The sequence below is a fragment of the Pongo pygmaeus genome, chromosome 5 (assembly GCF_028885625.2).
Source record: "Pongo pygmaeus isolate AG05252 chromosome 5, NHGRI_mPonPyg2-v2.0_pri, whole genome shotgun sequence".
NCBI classification, from domain to species: domain Eukaryota; kingdom Metazoa; phylum Chordata; class Mammalia; order Primates; family Hominidae; genus Pongo; species Pongo pygmaeus.
In genome coordinates, this window is record NC_072378.2 from 116,866,209 (window position 1) to 116,884,983 (window position 18,775).

The 18,775-nt window shown below is 36.2% G+C and overlaps 1 protein-coding gene across 3 annotated transcripts in view; it reads right to left on the reverse strand.

The window, feature by feature from the left end:
* Positions 1-359: 359 nt before the first annotated feature.
* Positions 360-18,775, reverse strand: part of GPRC6A (G protein-coupled receptor class C group 6 member A) — a 30,479-nt gene continuing 12,063 nt past the window's right edge. The window contains exons 2-6 of one of the 3 annotated variants that reach the window (XM_054491810.2): positions 17,438-17,741; positions 14,273-15,109; positions 8,485-8,697; positions 4,002-4,125; positions 360-1,531 (exon numbers count right to left, since the gene is read on the reverse strand). In XM_054491810.2, coding sequence (XP_054347785.2) covers positions 417-1,531; positions 4,002-4,125; positions 8,485-8,697; positions 14,273-15,109; positions 17,438-17,741 — 2,593 coding nt within the window. In that variant the 3' untranslated portion in view covers positions 360-416. The remainder of the gene's footprint in view (positions 1,532-4,001; positions 4,126-8,484; positions 8,698-14,272; positions 15,110-17,437; positions 17,742-18,775) is intronic. The other 2 variants (XM_054491813.2, XM_054491812.2) reach the window with 2 other exon arrangements.

Sequence of the window (18,775 nt, forward strand, 5' to 3'; positions counted from 1 at the left end):
CCGGGTTCATAGTAATTGCTCAAGTGCTTGTTCAACTACACTGAACAGTGGAAGAAAAGTAAAAATGCTCAAGAGAGGAGAATCCAAAGAGATTTGAGAAGAGGTGGTCGGGAATGGAGTAAGGATGACACATTATGGGACAACTTTGCATAGAAGTCTTTAACGATGTGCCTAAGAGGAAGCAGGTAAAGATGGAGACCAATGAAAAAGGTAGGAAATGAAGGGAGTTTCAGGCTGAAGGCTCAATTTTATTTGTTAAATAGGTGATTGAGCAGAGTGACTGTTCAACTAAAACTTGGTAAAGATGGTGGCAAGGAAATATATATGACATATTTGTTGGGAAAGTAAATGCATATCTTAGATGCAAAGACCCTGGAAACATTTTATTCTGGAATGTGGCATCGCCTAAGGCTTATTCATATACTTGAAATTCTTTTTCGAGGCAAAGTTTTAGATACACTTGTGGCATTTTCCCTGCATATGTGTGCAAATGCTTGTGCCTGAAGATCTTTCTTTTTCTGCCGGGTTGCAGACTTGCCACTAGAGCTGGGATTGGTCATTGTGATATTGCTGCTCATGGAGTCCAGTGAAGCAGGACTCAGGGCAATGCTGCTCACACTATGGAAAGAATAACTGTAGATAATCTTGAGAAAGGCAGACTTTGTGTTAATCTCTTGCTTACAAATAATAACATAGCATTTGGGGAAGAATGTGCAACACAGGATTCCATAGTTAGATATTAATATGACGATAATCTCCACAGCTGGTACATATTTGCCAAATGTGGTAGCATAGATAGGGATGAATGTGATCCAAGCTATGAAGTAAATGAGCAGGCCAAATGTAATGAATTTGGCTTCATTGTAATTCTCAGGTAATTTTCTGCCTTTGAAAGCAAATATGAAGCAAATGAAGGCCAGGATGGCAATGTAGCCCAGCATGGTGCCAAATGCAAGTATGGATCCCTCCCCACACTCCAGGATGATGACTCTGGGCAAGGAGACATTCACCTCTACAGTAGGTGCTGCAAAGATTAGCCAGAGTGTGCAAATGACAACCTGGATGCCCGTGCAAGTGAAGATAATAAGGATCGGTCTATAGAGGCACTTCAGAAATTTCTGCAATTTGGGATCAAAGCTGAAGGCTAGCAAAATTTTCAGGGACTTCGTCAAAATGCAGGAGATGCAGAGAGTAAAGCTCACTCCAAACAGTGTCTGCCTGGTTTTACATGTGAAGTCTTGTGGTTCTCCAATGAAAAAGCTCGTGCTGGCAAAATTGAGGAAATGACAGAGAAGGATCACATAGCAGACTCTTAATCCCCCGGCTGATTTCACAACAGGTGTGTTCAGGTTTCTTGTAAATATTATGCCAACAACCAGAACAAATATGATTCCCAGTAGGGAGAGGATCAGGACCAGGATGGCCAAGGAGTCATTCCAGTTGAGATATTCCACTTCCTTTTCAAAGCACATAGTGCTCCTAACAGGGGCCCAGTGAGTTTTGTTGTTGCATAAAAGGCAGTGAGGCATATCTAAAAGACAGAGGAGACGCAGTTACATTGTCAACATTTAAACTAGGTGATAGTCCACAATACTACAAATGAGATTCGTCTTCTGTAATAGTTCTGACTAGAGAATAGATATAGACGACTGTTACATTGGTTACTTATTAAAATAAGACATGCTCAAACTCAAAGAAAGTGAGAGAGAAAGGGTAAAAGTGAGGATAAAGGAAAAGAAAGAGAAAAAAGAGAAAGAAAAAAAGCCAGCTGGATTGTGAATGTTTAGGAAATGTATATACTCAGAATAGATGCTAGCTTCTTATGCATTTGCTATTATAGATGATGGTTCCAGCACTCTTAAGAATAAGGTTTTGGAATCGGACGTAGCTTTTCTTATCTCTTCCACTTATAATTCCTGTAAACTTGAACAAACTGACTGAACTTTCTGAGCCTATTTCAGAATCTCCCATATCTCAAAAAATAATAAAATGAAAAGGCTCTGCCTTATTGGGATGCCGTACTCAATGAGATAATAAATGTAAAATGCCTCACACAGACCATTACACGTAGTAGACCCTCAATGTATGGGAGTTGCTATCATGAATAAGGGTGCAATTCTTTTAAAAGTAGAAGCAATATGGCTAGGTCACTCTAAAAGCTTGAAGTCTCTTTCTAAAAGTGAGATAATGCAAAATTGTAATCGATGGCAATTGATGAAGAATTAAAGTTTATTTTTTTTTCCAAGTAGTGGGTAAATTGGAGCCTCTCGCACTGTTAAGTGATAACTTTGAAAAGTATTTATGCTGATTCTGGCTGCAGGGCAGCACAAATAGTTGATGTTAGAGTTGCGTCTCTAGAAGTGATATTACATTTGCTCCCCATTCCAGCCACCCAAAATTGGTGAGTCCCAGCTGCAACCAAAGGGCGTCTGTCAGGGCATTCATCTGATTACACCCCACAGCCTGTACAACTCTTTAAAATTTTGTGTTCTCTTCTTTATTAACCTCAAAGTAAGGTTGTATTTCTGTTTATAAACTTCATGACCCTTCCAGCCTCCTCCTCTTTCCGAACTCTATTCCCCTAAAAATGTCTGTTCTTTTCTGTTTTCCCTGTAATCACAGTTGCTAGTGTCTGTTATTTCATTTGTCCAGTGGACATTTACTGCCCTCATCTAGGTATGAGAGCTGTGTGTTAGAGACATAGAGAGGAACAGCAGATGGTATCCTTTTAGGCTTTCCTAACTCCTAGCTTATCCTCCAAGTTGTCTTCAGTCTTCTACATTTCTCCATTTGTTCTTGGAAGCGACTTACCCTGGTTACCAAAAGAAAACCCAGATACAGCCTTTAAAGAGACCTGTACATCTTTATGGAAAATAAATGTTACATACTCCTTGGTGTTGTATTTCTCTCACTTGGAAGAGAGTTGCTAGTTACCATGTTGCCTGAAAAACTCCCTCCCTAATTATCTAATTTTTAGGCAGTCGTATAGCATTTTTATTTATTGATCATTTAAATGCTCAATTCCACTAATATAAACATTATTAAACATACCAAGGAATGGGAAAATTTTAAATGTGAGATAATAAAATGCAGATACATATAAAGTTCTGATACTCTCAGGTTGGAATAAATGGCATTTTTTTGGTGACACAATAACAGAACATGAATCTTGGAATATTTTCATTGGTATACTTCTCTCCTTGAAGCCAATAAGCAAAAAGAATAGGCATTTGGGGACTATTCCAGTTCCGGAGTTCTCAGCTTTTCTACAAGATGAATGGGAATGCTCTAATAAACAACGAAATCTGATGCTTTTAAATTAGCCTTAACTCCAGGGAAAGTGCTCATAGTTTCTTTTTAGGCTCCTACGGCTTCTGACCTCACTCTTGTACTTTAATTTGTGTATTTTGCTTTCATCTTGTGAAATTTTTAAAGATAGGGTTGGGAAACAGTCATTTACTAGCATCTCATCCCTGTCGATAGTTGGTCCCTTGTCTCACAGAAGTTTCTTTTAGGTTTAACTTTTGCTTCTTGGTAGAAATAATAAGAGTGCCAGGATGTGCACACCTGTTTCTTAACTCCGGGTGCCTCTGGGTTTCTATTATGTTAATTCAACATATACTTATTTGTATTTTTTTTGTACCTCAGTTACAAGCCAAGCACATCTGTATAGGGATACATGGACAAAATTGACAGAGAACTTGCCTCACTTTAAGAGTTGCATACTTTAAAAAATATGAGCGAAGCGATAACATTTTCCCTTGGAAGTAAAGTAACTTTTACATCTCTATTATTTATTGGCTGTGCACCTGTTGACATAATAGAGCAAATTCCAAGATAAAATGAAATTTCACTGGAATTTAATTTCACAGGAGCATGGGAAGCTTTTTAAATTTTTTGAAATGAAAAACAAACCAAAATAAAATTCATGCAAAGAAAAAAAAAAGCCTAAGAGGAATGATTCAGGTGTATCACTGTCCATGTGGAGTGACTGTAATTACCTGTCTGATTACTGTAGTGATTTTCAGGACAGTTCTCACATTCGTAGCAACAGATGTGTTGACTTCTTGTAGTTTTCTTCATTTGCCCAGGACTGCATTCCTTGGAGCATTTAGATTGAATTTGCTATATTAAAAGTGAAAAAAAAATCACAAGTAAATTTGTAAAAAGAATTATCCTTGGCTTAATTTAAAGATATATTTACTAAATACTATTTTGGTCTCTTTTCATAGGATTATAGAATCTTTTTGCCATCTTGGGAAATGTAAACAGGCTTTTAAGATGGAGAAGCTGCTTCACGAAGAACACAGTTTTTGTCGCATTAATAACTTCTGTAAGCAAATTATGGAAATTAGCCCTTTCAGAAAGTCCCTAGTAGAGGGAGAAATGTATAGTACTAGAACTAAAGAAAATAATGATGGTTTGGAAAGTTTCAATCCCATGTTGAATGAAGGGTTCCACTAGATAAGAAAATAGCAAATGGCTAGATTTTTGTATTCTTTAAAAGAAAGTTCTTATCATGCTGTCAAGGAGCATGTCCTGTCTAATTCTAAAAAATAAAAAAAACAAACATTTTGAGTTTAAAATAAAATTTAAAATTTAATATTCTAATTTAATATTAGAATATTAGATTTAAAAGACAGCCCTAAATATATACGATTTAAATAATCTTGAGAATTCAAGTTATAATTTGAATGTCACAATTTGAATCACATGCAGTGTTCTAGCATGTGATACTAGCAAAGAATTAGCTAGTAATTCTTTGCATTTCAGCTATGTTATTATTCTCCATTCATAGTCCCTTTCTCATGGCATATCTTGTGAGAGAAATCTGCTTTGTCATGTCACTTTTACCCTTGGAGCAGAGCAGAATGGTTAAAGGAGTCTCAAGATTCTCTTATCCATTATTTCCTACTCTGGAACACAATTGAAGTACTAAGCTAACCAGTCTTTCTCTGGAAGATGCAAATGATCTGTCTGAGAGAGAAAAGAAAAGATTCAGTAGGCCCTGGGTCTGCAAGCACTGGTTTTCTTCTTCTCTCCAGTTATTGCTGACCTGGGTTTTCAGCAGGCAGTATATATGCCTTGTGAATTCCCCAGGGTAAACTTTTAAAGTATCTACTCTCCTGGAGGGTGCTCAGAGGACACAAAAGGATTTAACTACGAGATAAAGCTAGACATTGTTAGGGTCCCCTCTCTTCCTCCGCATCAAGAGCAAAGATAGTCTAAAATCCTGTACTGATTACTTTAGATTTCAATTGATTTTGGATTATCTGATGTTTTGTACTATGAGTTCTGGTGACTTAACAGAAATGTCAATACCCCAACTAGCCTGCAAATTGACAAATCCAGAAATCTGACCTAAATGATTTCAGATATTGTTGGTTTTTAGTGTATCCTTGAAATAATTATAGGTGTCTCCATCAGAAAGGAAGACTTGTCTCTCTGTTTGTAGTGGTCAGCCTCTTCCATTTAGTCACTAAGAGCCTCACATAATTACCTGTCATTCTGTCACCTTCTCTTCATTAAGAATTCCCTACAGTCTGGAGATAAGTATTGATAACAACAGTGTTTCTTGCAAAAATAATAACCATCTCTGTATTCAAAAAGAAAATGAATCAGAGCATGTTTTAAAAGTTTCAGTATGAGTTACAGTGTTTAGCAGAGTGCTGGGTTCGTAATGTAGTTATGAGGATAATGGGAAGGAAAATGAAGATGATGACAGTGAAAGTTTGAGAACACAGAAGAATGGCTACGTTTCTGTCTTTCGAGAAAGAAATATCTTGCTTTACTAAAACTTTTACAGCCAGGGGAAATCAGATTAAGGAAAATGGTTTACAGCATTACTGTGTTCATTCTTTCATTCACCAAATATTTGTTGAGTGCCTATCTATAGTTAGGCACTGTTCTAATTGTTGAAGCCACAGTGGGGAATGAAACACAAATATTTAGCTCATAGAACTTAAGTTCTAGTTGACAAGACTGACAGAGTTAAAATAAGCAAAATGTACAGAATGACAGAAAGTTATAAGTGCTAAGGAGAAAAATAAGGATAGGACAGTGAATAAGAACTACTTGGTTGATGTTGCAATTTTTAAATAAGGTGTCCAGGGAAGGCCACACTGAGGTGGTAACATTTTTTTAGAAAGACAGAAAGGAATAAGAAAATTAACCACATGAACATCAGAGAAAATTATTATAGGCAAAGGAAATAGCAGGGGCAAAGTCCTTGGGCTATGAGAAGGGAAGCATGCATGGAAGACTGAAAAGCCTGTGGGATCGCAGGAGGGCTGTAGAGTAAGGGGAGGGTGGGAGATAAGGTCAGGTTGGTACTGGGGGTAGGTTGCGTAGAATTTTTAAAGACACAGCTTTTACTCTCAGAGAAATAGGATGTCATCAAAGGATTCTGAGCAGAGCACTATGTTTTACAGGACCACTTGTGTCTCTGTTTTGAAAACAGACTGAAGGGGGCCAGCGCAGTGGGTTATGCCTGTAATTCCAGCACTTTAGGAGGCTGAGGCAGGCAGATCACGAGGTCAGGAGTTCAAGACTAGCCTGGTCAACATGGTTAAACCTCGTCTGTACTAAAAATACAAAAATTAGCCAGGCATGGTGGCGCACGCCTGTAATCCCAGCTACTCGAGAGGCTGAGACCAGCGAAATGCTTGAACCTGGGAGGCGGAAGCTGCAGTGAGCCGAGATTCCACCACTGCATACTAGCCTGGATGACAGAGCAAGAATCCATCTTGGAAAAAAAAAAAAAAGAAACAGACTGAAGGAATAAGAGGGGAGGCAGAAAACCTTTTTCAATAATCTGGGTGAGAAGTGATTGCAACAGCAGTAGAGTAGGTAGTAAAAAGTGGTCAGGTTCTGGACACAATTTGAAAGTAAAACTCGTTGGTTATGGAGCGTGACTGAAAGAGAGGTGACAAGAATCCCAGCAGGTTTTCTCATGAGCAACTAGGAGAAGGGGTTTGCTGTTTATTGAGAGGTGAGTAGGTTGGGAGAGAATATCAGCTCTGTTTTGGAGATTTAAGTTGACTGCTACACGTCCAGGTAGAGATGTCAATTAGGCAGTTGTATATTTATTTGGGTTAGAAGTCAGAAGATAAAAATCTAGTAGTCATCAGTCTCCCACATAATGATATCATTTAAAGCCCCAAACCTGGATAAGATCACTAAGGAAAGGTGTAGATAAAAAGAGGAGCAGTTCTGAGCCCTGGGCACCTGAATGATTAGAGGTAGTGTGAATGATGAGGAACTAGTAAAGGAGACAGAGAATTAGTGGCCAGATACACAGGAAGAAAATCAAAGAAATGTAGTGTCATGGAAACAAACAAATAAAATATTTCATTGAGGGGAGAATAATTAGCTGGTAAGTGATATATGATAATATTTGGCTTTATTAACTTTGGTGAGCTAGACAGAAACAATTTTGATGGATTGAAGAGGATTCAAAAGAGTATGGGAGGAGAGAAATTGGGGCCATTAAATGTATTCAACTGTTTCACGGAGTTTTACTGTAAAGAGAAATAGAGTATACAAAGATAGACTTGGGGGAACAACAGAGGTTCTTTGTTTGTTTGTTTTAAGATGAGAGAAATAACAAACTATTTATCTCATTAAGTGTATAACGTAGAAGAAAGAATGATTGAGAATAAAGGAGAGAGGGCATAAAATTACCAAGTAATGTCTTTGAATATGTGAAAGAGGTTGGGACCCAGAGGTGAAGTGGAGGAGCTGACCTTGACTAGGAGCACAGACAGTCTGTCTATAGTGCCAGATGGAAGGCAGGGGTACTGGCACAGATGTGGTGGCAGGGGCCACTGGAATTCTCTTCTGATGTTTCAGTTTTGTTAGAACAGGAAATAGAGTTAACTGAAATGAGAACAGGAAAGATGTACTGATCTCAGAGGAGAGAAGAGAAGGCATAAAATAGCCATCTAGGAAGGTGAGTTCATGAACTAGGGCAATAATCTGATTGCCCTGAAGAATTAAGAGCCCACTGGAGGCTAGAGATCATAAATTTAAAATGAGACCAGTCAGCAATCTCCCCTCCCCTCCCCTCCCTCCCTCCCTCTCTCTCTTTTCTTTTCTTTTCTTTCTTTCTCTTTCTTTCTTTCCTTCTTTCTCTCTCCCTTCCTCCCTTCCTCCCTTCCTCCCTCCCTCCCTTCCTTCCTTCCTTCCTCTTTCTCTCTCTCCTCTTTCTTTCTTTCTCTTTCTTTCTTTCCTTCTTTCTTTCTTTCTTTCCTTCTTTCTTTCTCTCTCTCCCTCCCTCCCTCTCTCTCTCTCTCTTTCTTTCTTTCTTTTTCTTTCCTCTTTTGCCAACTTCAGCTAAATAGGAGCTACACTAATTAGGCAGAAACTTGATTAACAGGGATTGTGTTTGGCCAGATGAGTATGATGAAGAGAGGGGGCCAAGGACTTTTGCAGTTGAGGTACCAATTGCTTTGAGTGCTACAAAACGGCCTACAACAAGATTACCTTAAGATTCCTGAACTCATTTTTTGTTTCCTGATCTGGGATGATGAAGACATCATTCTGTAGGTCATATTCTGCCATCTTAGTGACAGTCATGTGTCCATTGATCTCCTTCCAGAGCACAACATCATATCCAGTATTTAAATCCCCATGAGCATCAAAATGAAATGAATTCCATCCATCAGTGAATGTCACATTTTTTAGCACACCAAGTAACTATAAAAAAATAAAAACAGAAATAAGCACTTAAAATAAATGTTGCAAATGTATCCGTTATTCTAATGATAACACTGCCTTGTAAAGCATATCACTTAAAAATGAGGGAAAAAAGATTATAAATCACTGGTTGCAGAATTCTTAACTATCTGGCAACAATTTGAGAATGAATTTCACTTGGGTTCTAGCCTCATTTCTGCCTAACTTTTGCTATATACATTTGGGAAAGCAAGTTAATTTCTATAGATGGTTGTTTCTAAGTATCTTCGTTTATCCTACAGAATTTTAGAATAGGTCCCCTGGTATAGATACCTGGGATCTAACTCTGGTTCTGTCTCTCATCAATGCAATCTTGACAGGTACAATTACTTTCTATCTTATTATCTCCAATGGTTCTTAAGTTTGTTTCAATGATTATGTAGTAAAGTGATCTCTAAATTATATTTCTAAGCTAATTCACAAAATGATTTATTTTTTAACTTGAGAAGAAAGAAATATAAGGATAAATTACCTGTCTTGCTACCCAATTTGTACAGTGAGAACTTGTATACTATAGAGTTAGGACAAAAAATATTTTGTTTACAAATGGGGTAGCCATATTGAGGTTGTGCTGTAGTGGAAGAACAATAGGCTGGAAGGTAGGGAAACAGGCTGCTGTTCTGGCTTCACCATTAACTTAATATATATGTATGCCAAGTAAATATCCTCTCCGAATGCTTTCATAATGGCCCATTTATTATCTAAATCTATGGTTCTATGTGGCTTTTGTTGGGTATAAAATCTATAGAATAAGGCAGAAATTATTCTATTTGAAGACAATTATTCTATTCTATTTCTTTTGAGTTAACGTTTTATGAGTGTTTCAATTTTTTGTCAATAGAATATAAAAAATAAGTTATATTTTCAAGTGAATAGATTAGCTATGATGGTAACATCAATGAGAAATGTTACTTTAGCAGAATCTCTACGTGTGTGTATTTATGTCACCACAGATTTCTTACCTCTTTTAATGGATATCAATTAATTAGTGTTACTTTAAAGAAGCAGGATATCAGATCTAACATGGTGGAATTCACTAACAAAATTTTATTCTAGCAATTTCCTGGAAGAAAAAAAAGAGGAGAGAACAAAAATAAAAGAATATGCAAGGGCCTACCTCCAATATTCTCACTTCTATCTGTTGACTGGTTTGTTTCTTCTGTTCTTTCCTTAAGCAATATATACCTGTAAACCCCAGTAACTCAGTTCTTTAGGGAGCACATCCTCTTCCACACAAGTGTTTGAAGTATAATTTCTACCTCTTTTTTCCTGTGCTTAATTAGGCTTTATAGGCTAAAGTTCTGACACGTATTTGTTCTGTAAATAATCATAAAATTGTATAATGTAAATAAACTTCCACAATTTTATGCTTGTTCTTACAGGAAACAGAGTGGAAGCAAATACAACAGTGTTTTCATTACTCATTAAATATAATAAAACATTTGTTTTGAAGTAAGGTAAATCTTAAACATTAACACTCCAGTTATTAAGCTGTTAACTGCTTTTTCACATCATTTTTAAAAATTTTCATGGAGACTCTGAAATTCACTATCAATTGACACTAAAAATTTAGAGAATGGGATTTTCATTTCAATTATTATCTTATTCACCTATGTATGATAATGCCCAGTTTTTAAGCACACATGGCCAGGAATCACACCAATTAAAGTGATATGCTTGATATTGTTTTCCATTGTCCTAACTGTGCTGATGCTAGCTCTACCTCCGTAAGTAAGATTACTGTGGAAAGAGGTATCTTCATGGCTAAGTTAGAGAAGAGCAGAGGAAACATCCTTGCATCTGTGTCCTGATGCCCAGACTATATCTTCTTTTGTGAAGTTTTCCATTGTGTAGCAGAAAACACATTGATCTAAGGCTGGGGCAGCAGTTTCATTGCTAACTGTGTGAATCACCACGGGACAGGTCTTTACTGTTAAGGTTCCCTCCATCTCTAAACTCTGACAAGTCTTGGTCACTAGAAACACTTCTTCTTACCACTTCTTCAAGATGGAATTTAAGGAAGATGAGTCCTGTCGGCCTACCATATTTTATAAAGATTAGAGGTGGTGTATATCAATATCTAGAACCATATGTTTTAAAAATTATTAGTTATTATTATCTTACCATGCCAAAAATTACTCTCATGTCTCTCTTGACTTCTGGACTAATATGCAACTACCTTGCTACACTTACTAATACATGTATCATAAATTCATCAAATTCAACATCTCCAAAATGGAATGCTAAATATTTCTTACTCCCACCAGACCTCCACTTTTCTCTGTTTCCAGCTTGACAAATGACACCAGTTGTCCAATATTGGAATCATCTGCAACATTTTTGATGCTCTCTGTCATCATTTACATCCAATCGATCTCCAAATGCTCTTCATCCTCTCTCTTAAATATCCATGTATACATCTTTTCATCCTTATTGTCATACCTGTAGGCATTCTTATCTTATGTCTGATTAACCATATTGGTGTTTCTTCCTTCAGTCTTGTGTCCCTCTAATCAATTCACCTTGGATGGAAAAAATATCATATCACTCTCCTGCCTGAAAATGTCTTTAATTAGCTGCCCTATCCTCTGTCAAGTTCAAAGCTTTGAACATAGTTTGCAACATTTCCATTTAAGGGGCAGTCCCTATACTAGCAGTATCAGCAGCATCTGGGACATTGTTAAAAATGTAGACTTTTCAATCCCACTGTGGAACCACTGAATTAACATGATGATAAGATTCCCAGGAAATTCAACTGCACATCAAAGTTTGAGATGCCCTGATGGACAAGACTCTAAGAATATGTCTTTCACTAACTCATTCAGTTAGTCCATTACAGCTCTCATGCAAGACTCCAGTCATATGCCATGATTTCCTGCTTCCTAAAGATGCTGTACTTTCTTTTCTCCCTTTTCTGGGACTTTGCTGGAATATTTCTGTTCTGGCTAACTGCTACCCTTCCTTGCATTCACATAGAGGTCATGTTTTTTGGAGAATGTTCTCTGAATTGTTAATACTGGATTAGCTGTCTCACTTATATACTTCTCTGCCATCTTGTGTTTATGTGAAACACTATAATGCACCATCCTGCATTGTAATCAGCCTCTTAATTGTTTGATTGTATATATCAATGGACAGATAATTCCTTTAGGGAAGGAATTCTGTCCTGTTCTCTGTATATCTTCACCACACAACACACTGCCTGAAACATTGAGACACCAAACATTTGCTAAATAAATATATGAATAGAAGTTCAACTATTAGACATTCTTTCATTTCTCATATATCACTTACTACCTTATATATCATCAGAAGTAAAGGAAAACAAAACAAAAAAAAAACGAAATCACTAGTCAGAGCAAGGAGGTGGTGTCCTCCACACACATCTGAGGAACATTAAAAATCTGCTGAAGTAAAACAAGCACGACTGCTGTCCCTGAGTATGGCTCACAAATATGACCACATATAGGGCCAAAATAAGTGCTATCCTCAAACACTGGGAAAAATTAACCCCTTTAAAATTATTTGCATCTAAAATCATTTAGAAAGTGCTATTTAAATATTGGTGAATTTTGCTAGGGTACAAAGTAATCCATAAGAATGTATCATTGACTAGGGACCCTAAATGTTGCTGATCTTTAAAGTTTAAGTCTACAGAAATTTCTTTATAAAAGGATAACTCTTTGTATTGTTTGTCTTACTGACTCTAGCACTGACTTGATGTGGCTCACTCACGTCATGATCAAAGGAGCCAGTCATCTCCCTGTTCTTCCTTTCTAATCTGTTTCTGCTTGTTTCTAGATTAACAGGCTCTGAGGGCAAAAAGAATGACTCTAGGCTCCTAGTGTTTAAATAAAACATTTTAGGAGACTCTGCTTAGATAATTTCTTCTCAAATCTTATCCTCAAAGTGTTTGAGACTTATTCCTAATTTAAAATACTTTCTCTATTTTTCCCCAGATCTTCAGGGGGTGAATAACTCTTGCTATTTGCATTTCTTTGTCCTTATGAGGTTCTTTATATAACTGCCCCCCGCTCCACTTTATGTCATCTGTCTCCACAACTGTTCTCTATTTCTCTTTCTCAATCTCTTATTTCTAAAATTCTATGTGGTGGTATTATTATTGTAGTCTAATTTTAAAAATTAAAACTGTTTTTCTGCAGTGCACCAGGCCAAAAGCCTTGAAATATGTTAGAAAACATTGTACTGAACTTGGAATATAGTGAATAATGATGATCTAAAAAAGATAATTTATGGTTTTTACCACCAGCATTAAAGTTTTATACTACAAAGAGAATGTTTTCATATAGGTGTCTTAAAGTCATCAGACAACTATATATATATTAAAAGAGTGTTTGCACTTGAGAAAAGGTCCTAATCTCTAGTTTTACCTCCTTATTAGATTTTTGGCTTTGTATTCATAAGGTGAAAAGTAGTTTAAAAGTGAGCAATTTGAAACACCCTCCCACCATTGCATGATCCTCCCAAATGTTAACTGGTCATATCAGACCTTGGAGATGGTAGTTTTGGGTGTTTAAAGTAAAAAAAAAAATGACAAAAGTCGAAAAAACCTATTCTAGATACCCACTTGTATGATCAGAAGAATTGTCTCGTTTCTTTTACCTTCTTTTCTCTTACAAATTTTAAATATATATATTTTGTAACATGATTCTGCCTCAGGACATACAAGTTTGTCTTTGAATACATATTATTGAGAAATTTATTTCTAATAAGTAAAACATCATTATTAAAAGAAGCAATTTACTTTTCAATGCCTTGTTCAAGAGCATTTGAGAAAGCACAATGGAAAATTCTCACTAAATTAAAGCCATATTAAATTTTAAGTTTCCCCAAACTGATCAAAGAGAAGAAAGGGAAAATGTTCTTTTACACACAATTGCTGGTTTCTTTAAACCTGGAATATCATAATTGACCTAACAACATTCCTTTGAAGAAGACTGGAGTCCAAGTCCTTTACGTGTATACATATACACATATACATATGTGTATATATATTTATTTACTCTACCTCCATCCTAACTGAGAGTCTTAACTATAGATGTTGGGATTATAAACCACCAAAGACAGTGAAAAGCAAGGAAGGTGGAGTCAGAAGACCCAGACTGCAGTTGTATTTCTGGTACTTCCCAGCTTTAGTTTCCTCATCCATCAATATTTAGTAAAAAACAAAAGGATTATTAAATATGTCTGCTCTAACTCTTGTGTTTTTTAAGAGCATTTAAAAGCGATAATTTATATGACTCAAGGAAAATAGCATCATCAAAAGAATTTTTGTGAGAAATAAAAGAATACAACTTTGGTAGGTCAGAGTAGGAAGTGAAGATAAAACACAACTCTGTTATCTTCAAGAGTAAGGCACTATGATAGAAATGCTGGTTATTTAAACACTGAAAGTGTCTATTTATAAAAGGAATAGGATTAAGAGCAATTAATATAAATCTTTGCAAATTAAAACAAGGGAGGAAATGGGGAAAATGATGGTAGGAGGGTTTTTCTTGGATGTGTGAGTTAGTACCTCCCATGGTTGAAAGGCGTTGGGGTTCTGACAGTCACGAGCTTGACACAGATCTCGAATGGCATAACCAAGGGCAAACACTGCAAGCTGAATGCTATGAATGAGTCCTGGCTCAGCATAGTCCCGGAGGAAGTCATTTCTCATGACGAATTTCCTTTCTATAGCCTTGTTAGCCTTGTAGGCCAAAGTCCTTTGAGAATGATTGGAAATGCATTGACTCAAATCAGTGTCCTTGACATACGCGCAGGCAGATAAATGCATGGCATATTCATGTAAGAGTTTGTTACTGTCACTGGGAAGCAAGTGCAGATTTTGAAGAAAGGAATGGAAAGAGGATATATTCCCTCTTCTAAAGGCAAACCCCACAACTTTGCCAATCTTTTTAACATTAGGAATGGTGGTAATCTTGGTGGCAGTTGACCAATTATCACTAGCAATCCACATCTTATTTATATTCATTTCAATGGCTTTATTGAAGAGATCAAAAACATGGAATTGCCTCAGAAATACCACAATGACATTAACCTGGGCTTCTAAAATGATTTTCTCCAGTGTCTGATTGATTCTGACTTCAATGGTGTTATCTGAAAGAAAGGCTGGAAGAACCTCTTTGAAGGCTATGCACACATTATTTGCTTCAGCCTGAATTATAAAAGTGTTAAGAGCCAATCGTCCATAGTCATCATCTGTGGTTATGATGCCAATCCAGTTCCAACCAGATTTCTGAATCAGGTGAGCCATTGCTTTAATTTGATGGAAGTCACTGGGCACAGTCCGTAAAAATGAAGGAAAGCGAATTTTGTCACTCAGGATTTCTGCAGTTGATTCATAACCCACCTGGAAATAGACAGAATATTTCAGTTATGGTGTTGATGAACTCCAGGTGACTGTTCACAGTAGGTGTTCCTTTCTTTGATTGCTTTCTTTTCATGACTTTCCTTAAATTCTCTAGTCTTTTTCATCCTTCTCCTTACTTAGCCCCTGATGATGGTTTAGAATCATGGCTTTCTAATTATTTCATATTTCGTTTAGTATAGGCCCTCTGAGAATTCAGGCTTTATCTCATTTTCCATTTACACCTCTATATTCTTCTATATCTATCTTGTATCTCTGGCCGAGGGCCAAGAGTGGATATTATTTAAATACTTAGAGGTAAATATGGAAAAATGCAGTCCATCATATAAGCAAAATGCAGTTTGAAACATCAGTGTGTGCAAAATCTTGTCTAATTCATAATTTGGGTGATTTTATTCTAGGTAAAGTTAATCAGTCAAATAATCATCTTGTCCAGGGGTCAGCAAAATTTTCCTGTAAAGAATGAGATATAAAATATTTTAAGTTTTTTGGTCATGTATAGTCTCTGTCATATCTTTTTTTGTTACAACCTTTTAGAAATGTAAAAACTATTTTTAGCTTGAAAGCTCAATAGCATGAGAACCACATTTGGTCCGCAGGCTGTGATTTTCTGACTCCTGATCTAGTCAAATAAGTATCAGCATTTTTGGATGACCTACTTAATGTACACAAAGTTTTGCCTGATTCTTAGCTTTGGTGAATTATTACCTTCTATAGATGCAATAGTAACATGTCACTTGTTCAGTATTTCTTTTTTTTTTCTTTTTCTTTTCTTTCTTTCCTTCTTTTTTTTTTTTAACTACTTGCAGCTGCCATGTGGTATGGTGGAAAGACAATAGGCTTGGGAACCAGATAAACTGTTAGAATCCCAACTCCAATAAATTTGGGAACGTTATTTAATGTTTCTTTACTGTAAAGTTGTAAGATTCTTGCTAAGATTAAAGGAGAAAATTTAAATAGATACGAGCACATGGTGGACTTTCAGTAAACCTAAGTTCCCTTCCAAGTACCTGATGTTGCTATGCTCAGCCACGTTGTTAAGAGCTGAGCTTTCTTAAAATTAGTGTTACCCATGGAATGTCCCCTTACCTTTTCTGCTGTCTATTACAGAAATTGCATTTTTGCATTAGCCAGTTGTTGTTAAATAGTCTGCTTTCCTTACGTATCACCTAACTAGTATCATACATAGTCTAGAAATTTTAAGCCAAAGCCTTATCTTTGATGTATTTGATAAATAGTTCTTTTTGTTTAATCACTTTGGATTAAATTTTTTATTACCAGTCACTAGGCTATAATATAATGGAATGCTAATAGTCTTTATTTGTATATGTATTTATTTACTCTACCTACAAAATGTTATATATTTTGAATTCTTATACACATTCATTATGTTATATATATATATTTTCTGTCTGCTCACTTCTATCAGATGGTCATTTCTTTATCATCTGAATATAAGCCTTTTTCTTTTCTAACTTTTGGCTTCTCTTCTTCCTTAAGATTAGAAATCAGTGACATAGAGAGTTACAAAGTAGTGTGATTTCAAAATGAAAGCCAGAGACTTAATTGGCTCTGAGCGATGTTCAAGAACTTAGTACACAGTGCTCTGATATCTGATTTGTTTTTTCAGAGAACTTTTTGCTTACTCTCTGGTTATTGGCTTGCATTCCAGGGAGATAAATAGTTCTACAGTCTTTGCTCAAAGCCTTCCCATCATATTCAGAACAACATGCAAACCGTCCCAGGGCTTACAAGATGCTACATGACCCAGGCTTTGCCTATCTCTGCAAAAGCATCTCTTACTATGTTTCCCTTTGCTTCAACTGATCTAGCCAGATTGGCCTTTTTGCTATTCTTTGGGCATTCCAACTTTGCACTTGCTGCTTTCTCAGATACTCTTTCTCCCCTCCCTCATCCTCCCTTGACACTCCTCACTCAAGCTTGAGACTAAATGTCACTTCCTCAAGAAGTCTTCCTTGACCTCTCTATCTCTTTACTCCTCAGTCTCTTTAGTTTCTTCATAGCATGTGACTGATGTTATTTTAGAAACAAGGCAGTTTAGGCCTGAAGATGTTTGTGTCTTATACAAATCAAGCTGAAAACGGTCAGAAACTAGACCTGATAGACTGAGGGGTAATTACTCCCTTAGTACTTTTTCACTATACTCTCTGTAATGGTGTGCATCCTTTCTTTAACTAAAGAGAAAGAAAAGTTAAAGTGACTCTCTAACTAGTTTCCTCAGGTTTCCCTGATCCTTTCATAATAACAAATGTGATCAAAAGCAATGTATGGAGGTAGCACAAAACCTACCTGTGGCATGAGCTGTAAATTCAACATCCTGGAGACAGCCATAGTTATTTCTGAGTACCCAGAACCTATGACAGCCTTAACTCTTGGCATGTAGCTGGAATAGTCACACTTAAACTCCACAGTTTCTCTGGACCAGTTGAATTTAGAAAGAAACCTCAGAGTGGCTGCCATTGCCACTGTGACTTCTGTACAAGTGTCATAGATTTCATACCCCAGTTTGACTCCAGATAATAGTGTTGAGTTGTTGATCATCTCAATGCTGTGTATCATGGCAAGAGTTTGAAGAAAGACTGATATTTCAAAGCTGTTGGGAAACAAGTATTTTTTGAAATCAGAACATAACTCTTCTATGGACATGGCTGTATCTCATTTTGCCTACATCTCCTCATAACAATTTCTGGATGAGTGAAGCTTATCTCTTAAATGATCTAAATTTTATTTAAAAACAATTTTTCATGATAATATTTATGAAGGTATGAAGGGTAATATAAGAACCCACAGTTTCTTAAAAGGAGTCTATGCTACATGATTTAACATTTTCTTGATGAATGTTTTGATCATTTTGAACACTGCAATATGAAGATGTGTTTGATTTTTGTTCCTTTTTGTAGTTAGAGATCAGCATTTTATTGCTGTCAAAATGCTTGCTTTTTAGACTCATAAGCCTGTCTTTTAGTTTTCTGGTTCTAGTCTGTGCAATTGGAAACCAGATAAATAAGACTCTTAAGAATTACATTTAAACAGCTTTGGTTAAAGCCTAATAGCCTGCTCCTAGATAAAGTGCCTTATTTTTAGTTCTGAGACATAGCTATTTCCACATTCAGAGGACATTTTTTATACATCTTGATTTGTGATTATTCCAGAGCACTGAGTTGTCTGATTACAGATTTACTGTTAAGTTTATTTCATCCACCGCTATATACAAGATATTACAAATAGTGCCTAATATATAATAAGGGTTCAATACATGTTTTTAAAATGAATAAAGGGGGATATTATTGTTCAGGGTTTGATATTCTAGTTTCTTTTTAGTTCATTAAGTTTTGATAATTAAACTATTTGAATTTACTATTTGTCATTGTGAACCATGTTTAGATGGTTCTATCTCTACAAATGCATCTCTTACTATGTTTCCTTCTGCTTCACTGATATAGCCAGATTAAATATTTTGCTATTCTTTGGACATTCCAATTTTGCACTTGTTTCTTCTTGGCCAGATACTCTTCTCCCCTCCCTAAAAGAATAAAGTAATTAATAATAAAAATATATTAATAAGTTAAACTATTTGAAGATTACTATTTGTCATTGTGAACCATGGCTTGCAATGACAAATAGTAG